This window comes from Heterocephalus glaber, unplaced genomic scaffold (genome assembly GCF_053883595.1).
Source record: "Heterocephalus glaber isolate CG9 unplaced genomic scaffold, H.glaber_assembly_v1.0 deba00001481, whole genome shotgun sequence".
In the NCBI taxonomy this organism is placed as follows: domain Eukaryota; kingdom Metazoa; phylum Chordata; class Mammalia; order Rodentia; family Bathyergidae; genus Heterocephalus; species Heterocephalus glaber.
In genome coordinates this window covers 36,884,135-36,905,741 of record NW_028258317.1, presented here as the reverse complement: position 1 = coordinate 36,905,741, position 21,607 = coordinate 36,884,135, and the positions used below count along the sequence as shown (strand labels likewise).

General features: G+C 37.3%; 2 protein-coding genes across 25 annotated transcripts in view; both read right to left on the bottom strand.

Moving 5' to 3' along the window:
* The window catches only part of Frem1 (FRAS1 related extracellular matrix 1), a 369,630-nt gene extending 364,555 nt beyond the window's left edge, over nt 1-5,075 (bottom strand). The window contains exon 1 of one of the 2 annotated variants that reach the window (XM_004838313.3): nt 4,929-5,075. The gene's annotated coding sequence lies outside the window, so the exon portion shown is untranslated. The remainder of the gene's footprint in view (nt 1-4,928) is intronic. The other variant, XM_087183903.1, reaches the window with a different exon arrangement.
* Ttc39b (tetratricopeptide repeat domain 39B) overlaps nt 1-21,607 on the bottom strand; it is a 176,156-nt gene that overhangs the window by 36,610 nt on the left and 117,939 nt on the right. For 14 of the 23 annotated variants that reach the window (XM_087183907.1, XM_087183924.1, XM_087183904.1 and 11 more), the window contains 4 exons: nt 21,349-21,475; nt 17,974-18,082; nt 14,133-14,250; nt 11,600-11,716 (listed from right to left, as the gene is read on the bottom strand). In XM_087183907.1, coding sequence (XP_087040033.1) covers nt 11,600-11,716; nt 14,133-14,250; nt 17,974-18,082; nt 21,349-21,475 — 471 coding nt within the window. Of the gene's footprint in view, nt 1-4,754; nt 8,606-11,599; nt 11,717-14,132; nt 14,251-17,973; nt 18,083-21,348; nt 21,476-21,607 lie in introns of those variants that run through there. The other 9 variants (XM_087183917.1, XM_087183916.1, XM_087183911.1 and 6 more) reach the window with 2 other exon arrangements.

Genomic DNA, 21,607 nt, shown 5'->3' with positions numbered 1-21,607 from the left:
TTGGGACACAGTATTCTGTGTGCAGGAAGGAAAGTGAACCAGGCATCTGGTAACCTGAAAGGCAGTCATCAGTGCCATTATCAGCTATTTCTGGTACTTCCCCCCAACACATGTGGCACACTTCCATGCCCAGGAGAAGTTAGATAAAACTGATTTGAGTGGACAGGAAACGTGTTTTTAAGACCCACATTGAGTACCATGTTCCCTTCCTCCTGCCATCCCAGACAGGTGGATGCTCTGGTAGTCAGCACCAGGATGAGGACAAGTGGAGCTGATCCCTCACTGGCCTGACGTAGAGATGGTCTAACAAATAAGCCTCCGTTACTGTGAGCCACTAGCAGAAGTTCAGCTGCCAAGGACATGCTGTAGGTGTACCAAAAGACAGATGCAGAAGAAATGCTCCCTAGGTCTCAAAAGATTTTCCATTATGTACTGAGATACTTCCAGGAATCTCCCACTTTCTTGCACCTTGACTCCACAAGACACCCTTCATCTATTCGGCAAATACCCTCCAAGTTTTTGCTGTTTAGAAAAGCTCAAACTGAGTATTTTCAACCTAAAAAGTTGTAACTAATATATGTACAGATCTATCAAGCGCTCTATACCAAAGAACAAGGCAAAGACAGGTAAGGAAAGACGGGGACACACTGAGGGAACCAAGGCAGATCTGGGCCAAATGGAGATTCAGGCCGCGTTCACCACATCCACTTCCTCTGCCCACAGCCCACAACTAGACTGTCTTTCTCTTCCTCTTCTGTCGTTTGTGAATCAGATCACTAAATTCTAACCAAGGGGGCTGGATAGGAAACCACAACCCGGGGGTTTAGATTAGCTCATTGTGGTTCTTGCATACCTTTTCTTTCGATCATCTTGGAGCTAAATGAGGTAGGAGAACTGCCCTCATTTTACAGAGGGGTAAGGCACAGCTCACAGAAGGCAAGCAATCATATGCTGTGATCTAGCCCACTTTAGTCTTAAATATGGACTTCTTGATTCCCAAAGACTAGTACTGTACTTTGTCTACTATGCTACATAAATGCTGAAGATTCCTCCAGCTGGACATACTGGTAGCTAATTTAAATAGATTATAAAGTGATGAATGGGACAAATGTACAATCCCATTTACCTCTTCATGCTCAGGGCTCAGCCAATAACATAGCACAAAGAAGACCTCTCATAATTTTCTGCTAAGTTGAGGCAGGAAGTCTTAGCAACAAACAAAAATTTAAGTTCATACCACATGAAAAAAACCAGCAGAAAAGATGTTGCACACAGCTTTTACATGTAGACCAACTGGAGTAGGCTGTGATTCCATCAAATGTCATTTATTTAAATAACAATTCAACTAGAGTTGTAGGTAAACTGGTTATAGCAATATGAAAATACAGAAACCTGAAAAAAATCTTGGCAATTTAAACATATATTTAACAATGCAATGTATTCTGTACTAGGAGGAAATGAAATATAAAACATGTTGACTTTCAAATTGGGATGATTTATTTGCACTTAAAATACAATTTCTAAGAAGACATCTGTTTTCAAAAACAAATTACAAAAATAGACTACAGGAATTGCTATATTAATGGTGAAAATTTAGATCTCATATCACTATGAACTTACAAGTCATAGATCATAACATTAACACAAAGTCAGAAAGAAAACAGTCATTTGGAAACATAATTTTTATATTAAAAATATTAGAAGTTCACAGTTTTCTTCTTTCCTCTTGATTTGTATTGATTAGATGCTTTTATGCCTACAATCTATTTCACTGTGTGGTACCATAAACAATGCCTATGCGATCGGCAGATGGATGTTCCTAACACATTCATTCTACATAGAACTCACACATCTTCCATTTCTAAAAACGTTTTTGCTCTGTAAAATTGTGACCACTGAGAATGAGAATCTCAATGTAGTGAGGAAAGAGGAAGACACTGACAAATCTTACTATCAGGATGGTGAAGGTACATACAAGTGTGCCTAATGACACAACAGGAAACTGCAAACTCAGAAAACATGATGGCTTCAATTCAATTCAAAACTCAATTTTTGTTTAATCCAAACAAAAGTGAAAAACAAATGTTATCAAACGATTTCAAAATCCTCCTACATGTAATATTAGGGGCTTTGAGGTGGCTACATCACAAGACAGGTTTATTCCCTATTTTTGAGATAAAACAAAATTTTCCAAGTGAAATACCTACAAAACAAATTTGCTTTGGAAATAAATTTCAGTAATAAAATAATAATTCTCACCTATTAAATATATAGATTTGCCTTCATATATAATTTAGCAAATTGCATCAAAAATTTAACTGTTCTATGAATATTTGCAAATAGACATTTTAAAACATTAATATATAAATGAGTCAGCTGATATTCATTCAGGTGTTTACGCTAAGTCAACAAGGGGAAAAATTAAAAATAAATTACAGAATTTCTACAATATGAGAATGCAACATATTGTTGAGAATTAAATAATTTTTCTGGACAGCACATATCAGTGAAATACATGTGTTCTCCTTCTGCAAATCTTGGTTAAATAGAACCAAGAGTTCTGCTTTCTTAAGCCATTAAATCATAACAACAACCTAAGATTTAAAATATTTATCATAATCTCTCTTTGCATGTAAATTTTTTAAAAGAAAAAACAATCATTCTATAGAAAGCAACTGTTCACCATGAAGAATAAATTACTTTGGGTAAAAAAATAACATTGAAAATTATTTAATATCATTTACTACACTATCTTCCAAATTGTTACTTGGACACTTGGCTCCATTAAAGATATGAATGAATTAAAATGTATAGTGCCCAAGGCAGAAAGTGTCTTGCCTTCAAATTTCAAAATAATGCAATTCTTTTAAAAATTAAATAGTAATTTTTTTAATGTGTCCATTTCTACAATTTCTCTGGCTATCAGTTCTGTTACACTAAGAGCAACTTTTTTTCTCTTTTTTCCCCCCAAATGGTACTCAACAGACTACCAGTAATTAAAACCAATTTAAGGACCAACAAAACAAAAGCTCACAGTGGGATATGCCAGAATCCCATAAATCCTGGATTACCATGTAAGGTGTATTCTATGTTAATATTCAACAGTTTTACATAATAAAATTTGATATTAATGTACCTTGATTTTTCCTACTAAATATGCAATTTGTGGGCATTCTTTTTAGTTAAATATAGTGAGGCTCCTGCTTTGATTTTTATAGGCAAAGTCCAGTTACACTGCTACTAGGCTGAACACATGTCACAGGTACATAGCAAACAGGAGGGAACCCCATTTAAACTTCCTCAGAAGCTAGATCCATATATCCTTCTAGATAGTTCAGTGATGGCAAACCTTATAGAGCTTTCAATGATAACAAACAGCCAGCTGCAGCACATGTGCCATGACTAGGTTCCCACCACTGGTTTAGGCTAGGACCTGCTTAGCCATCTCAACACACTGACTAGTTCTAAACTCATCTCTTTCTGTGATGAAGTTTTATAAACAGACTGGAATGAACTGCATCCATCCCTTCTTAAGAAGGCCTAATTGTTAAGATCAGATAAATCTAACACCAGATGTGGAGAAGACAAAAGTTCCAACAAGGGAAGTAGGAACAGGGTTTACAACAAGCAATGTTAATACTTCAAAAAAAAAATTCATTGGGCTGAGGAAGGGAGAACAAGCTGGAGAAAATCCTGCATTCCTGAAAGAATGATATAAAACAGTATCTATTTAATATCAGTAAGTTGCCTTGTATACATTTATAAATGATCAACAGATGTATCTAATCAAGATATGTCTAGAAGATTAAAATACAGTATGTCTTAGTTATATTTATGCATATCACTTAGGTATCACACACATTTTAAAATAGTAATAGGCAGCAAAAGGCATTAAATATATCTTTGAATAAATCATCTGCCACATTTTCTAAGCAGATAACGTGTCTAAAAACCATTAAACAGTAATATTGAGCTAGCTGTGAGATTCGATGTTGAAACAGTGATATAAAGGGACTGAAAAGGGTTTACTAAACTATTCAGAATAATGTTATTTAAGAAGTTTTCATTTTAATCAGTAAAATCTAAAATTTCAAAGGTGAATCACTCTTCTATAATCCTAAGAGTTGTACATTGTGAAAAGGCAAGGAATGTCTACAAAATCAGATTAAATAGCAATCTTCAAAGTAAGAATTTTTAGTGTGGTACATAAGGAGTTTACCGAGGGAGGAAGAGGGAGAGACCGATGTTTAAACATGCCAGTGACCTCAATCATCTGCAGAACAAACACAATGGCATGAAAGTGTAAGGACACTTAAAACCGAAAAAGTACACTTTACAGATAGATACTTGAAGCCCACCTGATGATGAAGTGTGGTGACTACATGGTCACGGCAAGAAGCGGGTCAGCCCCAAAGTACCTTCTGGTCAGTGCCCGGAGCCGGGCCCTGGAGGCCTCGCAGCCAGGATGAAGGATGGCTCCCTAGACGCTCAGCATCGCCCAGGTGCCCTAACGTTTTAAGGCCTCACATGGCACATGCCTACTACACTGAACAGATAGGTCAGGAAGAGAACCGATACTGTTTAGAAGCTGAAAAGGACACAGTAATTTCCTATGAACCATGCCAGCCCGATGAATCACAAAATCATTTTAACTAAATATATTTGAATTTAAGATTTATAAATTATAAATCTAGAAAAAAAAGATATAGGAAAAAAATAAATCAATGGGAGCATTAATCACAGAAATACCAGAATATTTTCCAACTGTCACAAAGACCATGTTTTAATTATTATTTTTATTGTCCTGCTATTCACCAAAATCAGTAGCTTCCCCTTCCCAGAATGGATGGAAGGGCAATCATGGTAAGTTTCAACAGTACAGACCACTAGCGCCTAACACATGGAACTTCAGAAGCAGCAGTACTCACTTTTACTTGAAGGGGGTATGTTCTTCTTTGTACGTCACCCCCACTGATTTGAAGCCCTGATCAAGGAATCATAGTGGGATCTCAAATGCAAATAAATAGTCCAAGCCAGGGCAGGAGTAACAGCCATATGGTACTGCTAGGCCATCCCTTTGCCACAGAGTTGGCCGGACTACTGGATTGTGCCAACGATTAAACTCTTCTTCGCCACTGATTAACCTGGAATTTACCTCCCTCAGCTTCTACCCACTTGTCTCATCTCTGCCTCTTGCAATGTTTGCTTTTTTTTCAGTGCTGGGGAGCATACGAGGCAAATGCTTTACCCATGAGCTAAACCCTTGGCCCGTATCTCTGTCCTCTGAAAGGAAAGATAATCCATAAAGTTCTTTTCCCTATAAAACTCAGGACCTTCTTATATCCACAGACATAAAAAACATAAAAATACAAGTCAAGAGTGATGCAGTGCTGGGTGTGGTGGTATATGCCTGTACTGTAACCCCAACTACTCAGGAGGCTGAAGTAGGAGGATCTCAAGTTTGAGGCCAGCCTACCTAATAAGGCCTTACCTTACCTTAGTAAGGCCCTGTCTCAAAAGAAAATTTTAAAAGGGCTGGAGATGTAGTTCAGTGGTACAATACCTGCCTAGTATGCTGAAGGTCCTGCGTTCAATCCCCAGCACTGGCAAAAAAAAGTTGATAAATCTTTCTTTATTGTCCAGTGACAACCACCATGCCGACCATGCCTTGTCACCAATCCTATGAAGCACAGCATTTACTTAAATTTACAAAGCACCAAACAGAACACTGACTCTCCATTAAAAATTAATTAAGGCAATTATTCCAGAAACTGCACAAACAACTGTCAGACACACTGGCAACCCAACCCATCAGATATGACCCAGAAAGATTAGGTAAAACATTGTCCCTTAAGTACTCACTCTTCACAGAACACCTTAAATCACAAACAAAGTGCAAAAATGCAGTAGCTGATGTCACAAGAAACTGGTGCCAGCACAGTATCTTGAACATGACAAGAAACATAAATATTCATAGCACAAATTCTATTACAGTACTTAGAAATCCCCTGGACAGATTATCCACAATACCAGGAAACTATCAAAATAAGATGTAATAATAAAAAAGAAACAAGAAAAAACAAAATAAGAAAAATTTTAATTGTACAGATGGACTTCTTTGTTTGATAATCCAGCTAAAATCAAGTCACTATTAGCTTTAAACTTATTTTTATACCAATATGAAAAATTTTAAATTATCCACTCCAACTTATAGCTTCTCAGAAAAATAATTATGTGTATATATGCTTAATATGGACATTTCTGCCTTAAAAAAATAAAACTACCAAAGCTCTTCTAAATAACTTATAAACTTTTTCCAAAGTTATACACAAAATAATTACTGAACATATTTCCCACTACTAATTACACATGACAATTTATTTCCTCTTCTGTCTGTACCTGAAGTTGTATAATCTGTACCAACAGTGCATACTGACATCTGTCAGCACATCATCTGAAGGGTGGTGCTCTGACTCTGCTTGTGTTCACATCTTCCACGGGAAACACTTCCTCAGGACTGGCCAAGAATCAGTACCTTAGAAACAACAAAGTCACTGCTGGGCACAGGGTCCTGCAGCCAGACACAGCAAGGAGCAATTTCATAATCTGTGCTATTGTCAGTGCCAAATACATGAAGAAATTCCTTTTTTTTGTTGTTGTTCCAGGGATCGAACTTGGGACCTTGTGCTTGCGAGGCAGGCAGCAGAACCACTGAGATAAATCTCTGGCCCTACATGAATAAATTTCAATGTTCTTAAATTTCTACACTTCTTTCATTTACAAGCAGAGACCACAGATTCAGCCAATAATATTCTGTTGATATTGTAATCCATGCATGAAAACCATAATTATTACAATTATTGTTCTTACTCTGTAGCCACTGGCTGCCTCACATCATTCAGTTGAGCCTTCATGACACATGTGTCATCTTGCTATCCCCACTAAGAAAACTGAGCCCAACAAGGAAGGTCACTCACTCCTAACCCCTAACAGGAGCCTGGGAGCTCTTTCTGTGAAAACTCAGAGGCCTTTCAGACAAGGTACTGTACTCGTCTTCACAAGAGAAACAGAAAGAAGACGAAATCCAACTCAGCAACTCATGAACTGTTTCTCTGCACTCAGATACAATCTAGTCCTAAGCTGCGACACGTACAAACAGTTGGAGGGAAAGGCAGCGACTGAGATGAAACACTCACAGGGGGAATGGACATTCAACACTGTCTGTTGAAAATACATACCTAATGTACACACCCACAGTTATAAAACTGAAAGAGACCTTGGAACTCGCCTGTTCTCCCATTCACAGATGAGGAAAACAGTGAAGCAGAGGGAGAAGGGGCTTCCTGAAGGTCACCCCATTAACCATTCACTGGTGGTAGAGCCAGGGCTTTTTCCTGGCCTGACTCTGTTTCCCAATTAAAGGACAGTCCAAATATTGTAAGGAACCATCACAATGCTAGGGAGATTAGAAAACGGGATCTCACCAACCTCACAAATGTAAAAATTATTGGCGTTTTACATATCATTTAAAGCAGCAGGAACTTACTTTGCTTCCTATAGGAAAAATAATCAATGTATGTATTTTAGGCTTTATCATTACAGTTAAGAATAATCTCTAAATTATGACCTTTCTTCCCCTTAGATACACAGGGTTTTTAAAAATTTTGTTATTATAATAGACTTAAGCACATTCAAAAATAAGTCTCTCAAAATGTCACCACTTTTAACTAACATGAACAGTAAAAACTCAGTCATTTAGTATTTCATCATCTGATAGGTACAGGTCGCTCTAACCTGTGAAACATATTACCCTAATCCAGTTCACGTCTTCTGCTCTTTTTCAGTCTTCACATATTCATTGTTAAGTTACTCTGAATGTGGTATTTCTTTCCCTTCTGAGATTTAAGCAATAGGCAACAAAATATCTCTGAAGTTGAATAGAGCAACAAATCTAAAAATGGCTTAACCTAAGCCATTTGCTACTTAATATTATTTTCAACATAAAAAACAATCTAATTAAGACTCTTATGGGCCGGTGATCTAGCTCAGTGGTTCTGCCTCCTGCCTCACAAGTGCAAGGTCCCAAGTTTGATTCCTGGTACCAAAAAAAAAAAAAAAAAGACTCTCGTACCTGTGGGTCTTTTAAAAGACTTCATTCCTCAATTAAAAATTAACATGAGGGCCAGGGATTTAGCTCAGTGCTTCCACCACCTGCCTCACAAGCGCAAAAACCCGAGTTCAATCTCCAGTACCAAAAAAAAAAAAATCTAACATGAAATTCTTTTTGGAGAGACAAATATAATAATTTTCTAGGTATCACTTAATGCCATTCCGTAAGAAAAAAAATAAATTTATGTAGACCAATAGTTAACCATCCAGATGACAGAAAATATTGACAATTAAAACTGGTTTTGTGTCTCTTATTCGTGAGATCACTTTTCCACTTTAATACAAGGACTGATCTAGAGCAGATGCCAATGCTAATGGAGAGGAATTCCATTCTTCACGTTTTGATCAATCTGAGGAGGGTTTTCTCCAGAGGTGAAGAGCTGCCTGAATTCTGAAGTGTAGTCTGGACTCCAAGGAGTAATCTTTGTAGTTGTTTCTGAAGACAATAACAATAAAATCGTACAGTCAAAATTTCTTTGAATACCAGGGCATCACAACCCTCCTCTTCCTCTCTTCAGTCTCCGTAACTGCTTTCCAACGTTAATATGCCTAACAGTGAATCTTAGTAAAATGCAGATTCTGCTTCCAAGTGAGAGAGGAAACTGCACATCTGTATTTCCAAAAGTTTCCTGATGGTGACTTAAAGAACATACTTTGAGTAGAAACATTCTATTTAGTTACTAGATCCTTCACAAACACAGCAAGGTTATGAGGAGGCTCTAAGCCTGGTGAAATATCCTTATCTTTAAGTTGGAAAATATTAAGGCAGGCTCACACACACATACTGAACCTGATCCATCACTCAGAAAAGGAAAAATACCTTGAAACGCCCATGAAACAACTACAACAAAGACAAAAGGATTATTTAGTGACACCAAAATTCTCACATGCCAATATCAATGGTTTGGCCAACAATTATATAACAGAAGAGACCATAGAACTCCAAAGATTATTTTAAAACTTGATTTACATCATTCATGTTGACCGCCCTTTTCTACAAGATTCATCAAAATGGAACAGCTTCGGCTTTGGTCTCCTGCTTTCATACTCTGCACTGGCCAGCATGCAGTAACTTCTTTGCCGTATCACTTATTTTTACAGTGTTTCATTTTACACAGATCTAAGGGCTATTTACTAGTAACTATGATGAGAGTTAGCAAATGTATTATTCACAAACTAAAGTCAAGATCTTAAAGAGTTTACCAAAGGATGTAACCAACTATTTTCTTAAATGTCTGGCCACCAATTTTGGCAAATTCGCAAACTCCTACTACATAAGGGAAACTACAGGTAACAGTCTTGAAATTACCAGGGAGTATTTTGTATCATCAGTACTTTTTTGAGTTAGTGGTGACTTCTGGTTGATTTTTAGAAGGAATAATTAGACTTCTATTTTCTTCATTATACAGTTACTTTATTAAAGTGCACTTATAGCACTGAATGTGTCCAAACAATGAATATTTGGGACAACAGCACTTAGAGTAATTTTCCAATATCTAGGTTTGAAGATATACAGATATTCCAGATGAAATCTTAGTCATCCTCATTCTCAACAATTTAACTCTAAGTGACCTGTTGCCATACCAGATAGACAGACAGATAGTTAGATAGACAGACAGACGGAATTTTAATAAGTCCTCCTTGGCTACACCATGTTCCTGAAACTTCTGCCCCATTACTTACTATGCTCTATACACAGCAAACATTCTAAAAGCCTTCCCTAAAGTAGCTGACTTCATGTCTTTTCTCACCTCACTTTGTCAAAGTCACCACAATTTTCTTGATGCCAAATTCAGGAGCCCCTTCTACTGGTCTTATGTTGCTTGGCCTCTTGGAAGCTGCCCTTGTAACTGATCATTCTTATCTTTTCCAAAAGTTTAGTTTTACCAGATGTCTTCCTAACTCCACTTAATCTTATTAATAAGATTTTAATCTTAATTTTATTGATTACCCTCTAAAATGATGGCATATCCCAGGCACTGTGCTAGACCTTCATCTCTTGCTCTATAACTTTCCCCAAATGACCTCATCAAGTATGATGGCTTTAAATATCACTATCTCTGTGCTGGTAACTTTGGAATTGCTACATTGTTTTCATCCTACTACTAAATTCCATGACTGTGTATCTGTCAACTCACCATCCTGACCTGGGTACCTAATAGCCATCTCAAAGCATCATGGTACAAAGAGAAGTGTGCTTCTTTCTCTCCCCAAATCTGTTTTTCTTAATACTCCCTATCTCAGTAAAAATATCATTGTCAACCTAATGGTTCAAACCCACAATCCAGTGGTTCCTCAGCTGTGGTTTCTGCTAGGAATGCTCCCTACCCAGTTTATGGTGACTTCTGATGACTGCCTCAAAGCTAGCTTTAAGTATGCAATTATCCACTATAGTATCACCTTCTCAAGGAAATTTAGAACCAATCCAATCTAAAGTAACATGCAGGTACCCTTCTATGAACAGTATACCTTTCAACAAAACACACAGCACTGCTATTTTTCTACTTGATTGTTTATTTACTATCTCCTTCCAGCTAAGATAGCAGAAATGCTGACTATTCAGTTTACAGCTGCCTCTCTAACACCCTTTAGAATCTGAATATAATAGGCACTCAGTGAATATTTGCTTAATTTGAAGAAATGAACAACTAAGCTATTTATGACCTAGAATTATCATGGTGTTCTTTCTCCACTGCATGAAGTGCTCAAGGCAAACAGAACATGGGAGTTTTTACCTCACCCAAGTGGGCCATGATCACAAGTCTAAGAGCCATTGTCTACCAGAAATGATAAAAATACTTCAAATCTGCCGTGGTTGATAGAAAGGAGAGAGTCAAGGAAAGATCAAAGAGTTTCACTTGACCAATAGCTCTTCAAGGAAATGCTAGATATGACCGATTATGATCATATCTATTAGTAAATTATGAACCAATGGCCAAATCTAAACACACCCATTTACTTACATATTATCTTCTATGGTTACTGTTTTTTGGGGGGGGTACAGGGGCTTGAACTCAAGACGCTGTGCTTGCAAGGCAGGTGGCGGAACCACTGAGCCAAACCCCCGGCCCTATGGCTACTTTTTATAACTGTGCAATGGAGGCCCTATACTGTAAAGCCAAAACTACTGTTTGGCCATTTATGGTATAAGTTTGTCAGCTCCTGATATAAAAGAGATTAAATTAGAAATCACTGAGACACCCACAATAATACCCACAAATATTCACAGGGTGAGGCATTAAGAGGTTGAAAACAGCACAATTACAGCAAAATCTATGAGCATACACAACATAAAAATTAGAAAAAGGGGCAAAATTATTAACTTTACATAGACTTACTAATTTTTAAGTGTTTAGTGTCATTGTTTTTGTAATGATATTGATATACTTGACTCTATAGAAATCAAGGAAAAGCTGCTTTCATCACTTACCTTGCAGTCTCTAGGACCTTTATGGCTTTGTCAATTTCCCCTTGGCTTTTATACAAAAAGGCCAACTCAAACAGAGTGAATGGCACTAAGTAGTGGTCATATTTTAGCAGCTTTTCGCTGAAAGAACAAATGGAAACCAATTAAATCTTAACAGAACAAAAACCATATTGTTTTTCAAAACTTTATTTCTCATTCCTGAGAAAACAAGCGTAGCCTTAAGCCTATTATCAGAGAAAAGCTGCTGTTATATAGTTATGAAACTTAATAAACTATGGCAATAAATAGTATGCTTTTATATATTAATCACTATTCCTTAATGTAAATCCAGCACTGATGATAGTTTACTGAACACAGGCAGACCTTTAAAGAACCACCCTCAAAATGATGAGATTATCCTTCTGAAAGTGATGTGTGTTCAGTCCATTTGTAAGCAAAAGTGCTGCATTTTTTTTCTCAAGTTCAATTCCCTTTAAAGTCTTATAATGCTTGCAACGATCATAATGGCTCTGTTTTCAGCATCATTATGAAAGTCTCAGCTACGAAACATCTAAAGACTCTGGAAAAAAAATATGAGTAACACCATTTCAATGTTCTGCTTAGTTCAGGAGAACATAAGAAAATCTCTCAGGTGTCAAAAACAGAGCTATAACTAAAAAAACCCAAACTCTAGGTATATGAGATAATGCTGAATGAGTCCTGGAATTGCTTCCATCTGAACCATGCAGCGCTTTGGGTCCTAATGTCCATGCAGGAGAGGAGGCCTTGGGCAGGTGGTGGAGTCCTCTATTTAAAGCATGCTCTTGGAAGACCTTCAACAGGTATTCCATTAAAGAAGGATTAGAAGAAACCCACTCACTGGCATAGACAAGAGACAGGACAGTGGTTTCTTTGGCCTGCACTTTTAGTGAGGGAAAAAAACCAAACAAACAAACAAACACATCCCTTCAGAAATCAATAGCCAATAGGTCTGTATTCACATGAATTTGCAATTCAAATTTACATTGCCCAAATGACCCAAGAGCCAATAAGCAATGAAATTAATATGAAAGTGGTCTTTGGATACAAAAGCCTTAGGACACTTGGTAGAAATAAAAGCAAAATTACTTTTTTTTAAGAAAAATTACTTTTTAAAAGAGACTCTTCTCAATATTGCCTCATAGGAATCTGAAGATAAAACCTCACTGAGGGTGAGTTCATAATCCAAAATTATAAAATACATGAACAAATAATTCACTGATTCAATAAACATAACAAAAGCATAAATGGGTCATCATTTTGACTACCCTTTTGATCCTTAAAAGGCTCCAGTGAAAGAGAATTGCATACCTACTTCTTGAACATATCTACTAAATACAGTATATCACTTATTGGGGAAACAGACATTGCCTCTTTCTTCTTCGTATACAAATATCAGTCCTCCTACATTCCCATAAACGCTGTCCGGAGGAAGGGGATCAGGTGGCCATGGGTGCAAAGTCACATGATATGGGAAGTGGGATGTCAACTGCAGTCTATGGCTGTGGTCTTTTTAGCTTGCACGATGTTATCAAAAACTATGCACTAATATTTAAAAATCATTTATATAAAATGTAGCTTTCAGTCTTCTCATGAAAAACAGTAAGGACTATCGTCACTGGGCTCACACTGTCCTGAGCAATAATCAACCAGACCTGAGGAGGGGCTGCACCCTTCAGACTGAACACATCCCCCAATCTGGAGTGCCCATCAAGCCCTCTTCCCACCACACAGCCTTTCTCCCCTTCCTTAAGGCTACTTCTCTGGCCTTAAGAGATCTGCACCGTGACAAAGAAAAGAGGGTGAGGCATTTCACCCTTGCTTGAATCAACTCTTACAATTAGTAAAGGAGTATGACATCATTACTGCTATTGGGGAAAAAAAGTTACATGCAGAAAAAATGCCTTTTGCCAAGAAAGAAGCAGGTGCTTGTCACATGTTTACTCAACTCTGAATCCCTAGGATCCAGCACAGTATCTGGCACACAGTGGGTACTCAAATATCTGTTGAATATTTGAATGGATTAAAAAAACCTATATGCATGAGTTAAAAGTGCATCAGGGGGCCGGGGATTTAGCTCAGTGGTTTTCGCCGCCTGCTGCGCAAGCGCAAGGACCCGAGTTCGATCCCTGGTACCAAAAAAAAAGTGCATCAGGTCCAGGGATTTAGCTCAGTGGTTTCGCCACCTGCTGAGCAAGCACAAGGACCCGAGTTTGATCCCCAGTACCAAAAAAAAAAAGTCAATCAGTGGCTCAGTATATCACTTCCACTCTGGACAGACATCTGTAGCCAGACCATAAATTTAGTTTTTGTGGGTCATCTTTATACACCAAGTACTGCAGAAATGCATACGCCAGCTTCATTTAGACTGTACTTTGTTCATGAGTAATAAAGAGAACACTGCTGGATTCTTTCCTTGGTTAAAACCAAGTAAAGTTCAGTAGCTAAAAAGCATTTGCAATACTTGCTCACAGCAGTTCTCTGGAACTGCATTCAGGCTGTCTTTGTTTGTCCTTACCTTTCCACAACATGATTGAAGCACAGTTCAGCTTGCAAGGGCCGCTGTAAGTTCTTCAGGCAGCACCCTTTAAGTAACTTCACCAAGCACTCGTCATCCACAGAATAATCGCTAAAGCCTTAAAACAAGAACATAAAATGGAAAAAATGGTTTTTATTTTTCCCTTTTTTCTCCAGTACTGGGCGTTGAGTCCAGGGCCTCATACATGTTAGGTAAATGCGCTATTACTGAGCTAGCTAAACCCCTAGCTCAAAAATACTTTAAAAATCCTAATTAAGAAGAAAACTAACAGCTACTGGCTTCAGGGGGATCATTTGTGTTTTTAGCATTTGTTATGCCAAAGTAAAACACAATGAAAATATTTTTAAATAAAAAGAATGTTGAGCTTACTATATTAGTATTACCATTTTATCAAGGAATCCACTTAAAATTTTTTTCAAGTGATCACATTCTCAGTTTTTTAACCTGAGATATAACAACGGGGATTCTGAACTCTAAAGAGCTTTATTAGTTCTATAAAAGGTAAAGCCAGGATGAACAAGAAGGCTGCCTCCTCCTGTTATTCTGGCTTCTAACTGTGTTGGCTTCAGCGCAGGAGAGGATAACGCTTCCATATGGAGAAGCAGATGGCCTTATTCCCATTAAAAATTCAGGAAGTAGAATACCCTCTCCAGATCATTATGTTTACAGCTTATCAATTCTCCCAGGTTATGTTCTTTTGGGGGGAAATTATGTCATAAAATTAGACAAAACAGTTCTGAAATACATGTAAGTGGCATCTAAACCCCACAAACTTCCAAATATGTGTGGGTTTTGATGTAAAAGACATTCTTTTAGTATGTTTTCGCTTTTGAAAATGATTCTCTGCCTTCTACAGTTTAAGTCAAATGCTATGTGTGACATCTGACAAAGGTGGTCACTCCACATTTACCACTTTTGAAGGTTTTTCCCCTCTCTTTTTTTCAAGTTACATGCAACTAAGAAGCCATTCCAAGACAGACTGCTAATTCACACATCTCAGGTAAGACGGCAGGAGGAGGAGCAGTAAAGGGAACTAACTGAGGCCCTGGGAGTCCCTCAGACTGAAACTCTCTTGCTTTAGTACAAATCTAAAATTCACCAATGACACACAAGCTACTTATCTCTGGGAGGTTAACAATGCTACTTAGTTAACTAGAAGTGGGTCACTTTACTGCTACATGGTGAAAACAGCTGAGGTTCACCTCTAACAAGTACTGACAGGTCACTTATTAAGAAAAATCAGAAGCTGGAGATTTAGCTCAGTGGTTCCGCTGCCTGCCTCGCAAGCATAAGGTCCAGAGTTCAATTCCTGCTGCCAAAAAAAAAAAAAAAAAAAGAAAAGAAAAATCACAGATACCAACACCCCATACTGTTCTTATTACTTATTGAGGACACTTTTTTTAAACCTCCCCCAAAACATTTATCTATATTCCTAATCATGGATGTTTGTTGAAATATATATGCAAGAAGGAATATTTTTCAGGGCCTAGATCTAAAGCCTTAGGGTCCATAATGGATGCTAGTTTTTAGTGTCACTTTTGTGCATCCTATTGAGTTTTATGTAGCATTTTATTGACAGTTTGTGTTATGACAACATGCTTGCTGATTGGTTTTTGATGTGGAAGGAACAGACATAGCACCATGGAAAGGCAACGTACAAGTAAAGCCACACATAACTTCTACGTAAAACCTGAGTTAGGAATATGCCAGATGGGTTCAAAAATTTCACACTCCTCTAAAAACCTTAAAACCATTATTTCCTCAGGCCACAATTTGTCAGATGATTATTTTCCCTAAAAATATGAATGCTTTGTCATGATTCTTAACCTCATGAAAGAATTCATAGATGAAGATTTCCAGTTTCCATGAGAAGAAAATTACATGATGATGTTCCCCAAGTAGAACTGTAGCACAAAAGACCTGTCGGATTTAGTAAGTCAGTGCGGTGTGTTGAGGACAAAGGAAGTTTAAAGGTCAAACTACAAAAAAAACCTATCATGAACTTCTTAGAAATTAACTGAAATGAACAAAAAATTAAAATGTGAACAGATTCAGAAAGTGAAAAGCCATCAAAGTGTTAATACTTTGCCTTTTATGTAATTTAATTATATTTGCTATATAATTTCACCAAGCAAATTAACTTCAACAAATAGGCAAAGTGGATCTGCCGTACCAGCATCTGGATACTTGGTAAATTTAGTTAGATTCCAAGCAAAACACTACTGGAATTAACACCAAATGGTGACTCTGGGCATGCTACCAAGTGCTTTTCTGTCTTCAGAGTTCTGCCCTTTGTCTCAGTGATGGCCTTTAACAATGACGGCAAGAGCACTGCCAGAGTAGAACAATCATGTCTTCTACCATCTTCAGACCCACTTTAGAACCACCTGGCAAACCAGAAGCAAAAACACTCCACTTCTAATAATGGGGTGGGGAGGAAGTGGAGGTCAATGTAACCTCAAGTTCACAACTTCCCTCCATCTGCCAATTATGAGTTTGTTTCCCCTGATTTGAGAGATAGGAGATTAATTACTAAAAGGTCGTAACAGGCCAGGGCTTGGTTACACACTACTTTTAGTATGAGAAGGCAATATTATTCACCCCTTATCAACAGATAAACTTTTTCTGAAATGCTTTTTCTACAGTGGGTAGACTATTTCACTCACTATATTGACTTTGTTCGCAGATAAACCCATGGATTCAGCTTTCATTTTTTTTATATTTCTGTTCCTCTTGATGAAATCTAATGCCAAAATTATTTTAAATGGGAAGAATAATCTAAATACCCAAAAAAACTCAGAGTGGATTAAATTATGATACATTACCTCCATGGAATGCTATGAAGCTTCTGAAACATATAAAGGCCATTTACCAAAACTTAAAACATTTATGATGTATTAAGTGAAAAAAAAAAAAAAAAACAGATTAGTATATATCCAGACACCTTATGTTTGTAACTCTAAAAATAAAGCCAGACGGAAAATACAAAAATTCTAAATTGTGCTACAGTAGCAAAAGTATGGGTGACTTTTCCCCACTTATACCTAAAAATTGTAATTATGTGTTTAAAAAATAATTGTAAAAAGAGGCTTCATTAAGCATATCCGCTTAGTAAGAAAGACATCAGTACAAAAAAGAGAAAACAAATTAAATGGCAAGATCTAAGCTTGAACACAAACAACTCACTGAGAACCATCAAGAATAATGGAAAGAGTAACAGCAAGTTAAATCAAAAGGAAATGCACATGTACCCTGTGCTGCTCTTACTTTCCAGTGCCTGACATCCTATCTTTATCTTTCTCCTAAGTTTTCAGATACAATTCACATACCATACAATTCATTCACTTAAAGGATATAATTCAATGGTTTTTGGTGTATTGCAGAGTAATACACTACTGTAATTAATTTTAGAACCACCACTGTAATTAATTTTAGAACATCTTCATCTCCTCCCCAACAAAATACTATACCATTCAGCTATCATGCTCCCACCCCAGTTGGTCCATCCCTAACCAGCTACTTCCTAATCCCCTTTCTGTATTTAAGCATTGGCCCGTGCTGGATATGTCATACAAATGGGATCATACAATGTATGGTCTCTGTGAGTGGCCTCTTTCACTTAGCCCATGTTTCCAAGGTTCATCCATGTTACAGAGTATGTGTCATTCCTCCTTCATCTTGGTTGGAACCACTCAGATAACTGCAGCTCAAGCTCTTTTGTCCTCACGATGCATAAAAATTGACGTGGACATGCAGTGAAAAGACAGAATAGAAACGTAGCAGAGACAACAATTACTATCTGTTTACTTTTCATACTTACTTTCATTTTCTAAAGCTGCCTCAGCCTTTTCAATGGTTACCAAGAGATTTTCACAAAGGTCTTTTCTTTTCCCCACTATTGAAAAGCCATTCCAGACATACATCATTTCCTAATGAAGAAGGATGAAAAATCATTCAATAACCACAAAAACTATGCATAGGTATATTTTGCCTCCGTTGCCAGGGATTTCAAGACAATACTAGAGATCATGTTTCCTAGCTTCATTTGGAGTTTCGTAATATAATTTCCCCTTCTTTTGATTATATGCTTTTTGCCTTTTGTACATTTTGTGCTTTTTCTGAAAAATTAATTTATTTACTCTTTTAACAAGTATTTATTAAGTACCTACTAGTATTATACTCTTTTAGAATATACAGATTTTAAAAGTAAATATAGTGCTGGGGATGTAGCTCAATGGTATAGCACTTGGCCAGCATGTGCAAGGCCCTGAGTCCAATCCCCAGTACATATGTGCATCCCACATGCATGCACACATGCACACACATGCACACACACACGCACATGCACACACACAGTAAATAACTGTAAGCTGACACTGAACAAATCCATTTAATGTAAATTTTTGTTGTTATTTTTAAGTAAAAGGAAGTATTTTTAAATGTCTGCCAGTTGTTTATATAAAATGTTTCCAAGCATATCCCTGGAAATGAATGTTGGAATATTTTATTGGGCCCAGGTTCTTTCATACCATTAAAAACATGTGTTGGTCCAGTAATGGAAACCAATATGCAGAGAACACATTCACTTAAAGGCCATATGGCTGAATGACAGCTTCTGAAAATGTAAACTAATGATTTCTCATTGCAGATTATATTTAATGGACGAACAGATGAGAAATTTTTTTGGACCAAAAGCAAATGTGCTTTTGCCTGAAAATATTTTTCTAATGCTCTTGACAGTGCAGTTCATATTTTGAAGGGCATACAATAAGCAGGGTAATTCATGTCTTCTTGGACATAAATGAATTTTAAACTGATAGTTACTGCTTGAAAAGCCTCTTACCAGGGAAGCAGTGGATATGAGGAAGACATATCCAGTCAGAGTGGCGATAATTTTACTATATGGCACTGAAAACTATGATCACAACATGGGACAATTTCTTACTGCTACCAAAATAAGAGATCAATTCAATAACATTTCAATTATTTTGAAATTGATAGTGATTTTTTTTGAGGTTTTAATCAATGGACTATTTTATCAGAAAGAGGCAAGTGTGTGTCTTTTGTTTTGTTTTTTGGGGGTTTTTTTGGTACCATGGAGCAAACTCAGGACCTCATGCTTGCAAGGCTGGAGCAGGGTCACTGAGCTAAATCCCCAGCCCCTTGCATGTCTAAGATTTTATGAAACACAGGCTTGTGGTAAAATTCCCAGGTACCACCAATTCCGGCCATTTTCCTGTTTCTTCCCCAGCAACAGACTTGGAGAAGGAAGTATAGTTAAGTTAGATCTTTCTTAAGACTATTAATGGTCAAAGCAGGAAACAGCTATGTGCACATAGTACGAAGGACTAGTGCATGCAAAGAACTGGATGGTTTAAAATTTTTTCTAGAAAGTTTTGTGAAACAGAAACACTTTCCCAGTGCAAATTAGCTTGTTTTTGCATTTCAAAAATGCATGAGGAGGGGCCGGGGATTTAGCTCAGTGGTTCCAGCGCCTGCCTTGCAAGTGCAAGGTCCTGAGTTCAATCCCCAGTACCAAAAAAAAATAATAATGAATGAGAAGGGCTGGAGATTTAGCTCAGTGGTTCTGCTGCCTGCCTCACAAGCTCAAGGTCCTGGAGTTTGATCCCCAATACAAAAAAATAATAGTAAATGAGGAATGGAACTGAAGTTAGCTAGTAAGGCAGCAGCAGTGCACTCTCATATAAGTTGGGAGACAGATGTGTGGTTATCTGTCAGCTGTCCTCAATATGACTGCAGAATAGTTACACTTTGTCTACTCCATCAGAGTCAAAGAGCAACCTTATCTGAAAGTACTGTTCTCTAAGCTGCCAATGTTAAGTAGGGAACACCTGGGCCAAGGTGCCAGGAGCAGGGTGGCTCCTATCTGATACCTGTCAGGCCTGCATTTTCTGTTCTCATAGAATGCACAAAAAGCTCTGCAAGTCAGTAACAAAATAAGAAGCAAGAAAAACTAAGGAAAGATGAGAACAAGTCACAAATGAAAAACTAAAAACAAACAGAATAGAAGATGCTCAACAGCACCTACAAAAGAAATGAAAATTAAAAGAATAAAACATTGTAGGTTTGGAGAGAAATCTGGTAATATCTACCAAAATATATCCTCAACCAGAAATTCTATTTTTTGTTGTTGTTGTTGTTGTTCCAGGGATTGAACTCAGGACCTTGCGCTTTCAAGGCAGGTGGTGGCACCACTGAGCTAAATCCCTAGCCCTTAGAAATTCTATTTCTAAAAATCTTCCCCAAAGAAGTATATATAAATGTAAAAAAAAAAAAAAAAAAGTACATTCATTGTAGTGTGTGTGACAGTAAAAAATGGGACAATTTACACAGCCAGCAAAGGAGAATGATTAAATAAACTGTGGAATTAAAAAAGAAGAGGACAGCAGACACTGGCTTCAACTGACCAGCTTTTCTTTACTGTCTACCTTCACAAAAACTAAAGCCCCAGGATATTCCTGGTAATTTGATATATCCAGTGTTTTTAAAGGAAGATATCATTAAGAAGACTTTTTGTTGAAATAGTGTTTTTCACAGGTGGCTTGCCCAAAAGGTACAATGAGTAGAGAGAGCACCAGGTGGACCAGTGCAGCCACCAGCCACTCTGGGTCTGGAGCAGTGGAACACTGAATGTCTTGTAAGTGTGACAGACACATTAGGGTTCCAAGAGGTAGTACAACATAAAACGATGGGAAGTATCTCACGAATAAGTTTTTATCTATTACATGTTGAAATGGCAAAACTTTGCGTGTACTGTAAACAAAATATACTCTTAAAATTAATTTCAGGTTTCCTTTTGTATTTTTTAATATGGCTATTAGAAAAGGTAAAATTATATTTACGGCTTGCATTTTAATTCAATTCAAGTTCAATAATGGTGACTTTGCCTCTCTCTGCCTGAATGTCCTTATCTGTAAATAGGACTAACAAGACTACATTCAGAGTTGTTATGAGAGCTAAATGATATATTGTTTTAAATAGCTTTTATGAGAATGTCTGCCACTAGACAGCAGCATTAGCTATAATTTTAATTATTTGTTAACTCATTTGTAAATGTTTACCTTAGAAAACCTAGAATGGTTTCTGAGTTAATTACCCATGCAATGATATGCTCTCTGCTGCTCTAAACTAGTGATTTATTTCTAGTATACAAATAGTAAATAAAAGCAGATACCAGGGCTGGCAAGACAAGCTTCACAGGGCCAGGCAAGGAGGGGGAGTAGCGCCGAGCCTTCCTCACAGCAAACTTCTCAGTCGGGAGAGATTTACCAGCAATTCTCTGCTTCAAGCCATCCACCTGTCTGTGAAGATCCCCAGCCCCAAAGAAAGATCAGTAAATCCATCCAGCCATCTATTCATTCATTTGTGGCACTGGAATTGAACCCAGAGCTTTCCACTAGCTACATCCCCAGCCTTTTTTTTTCATTTTTTCA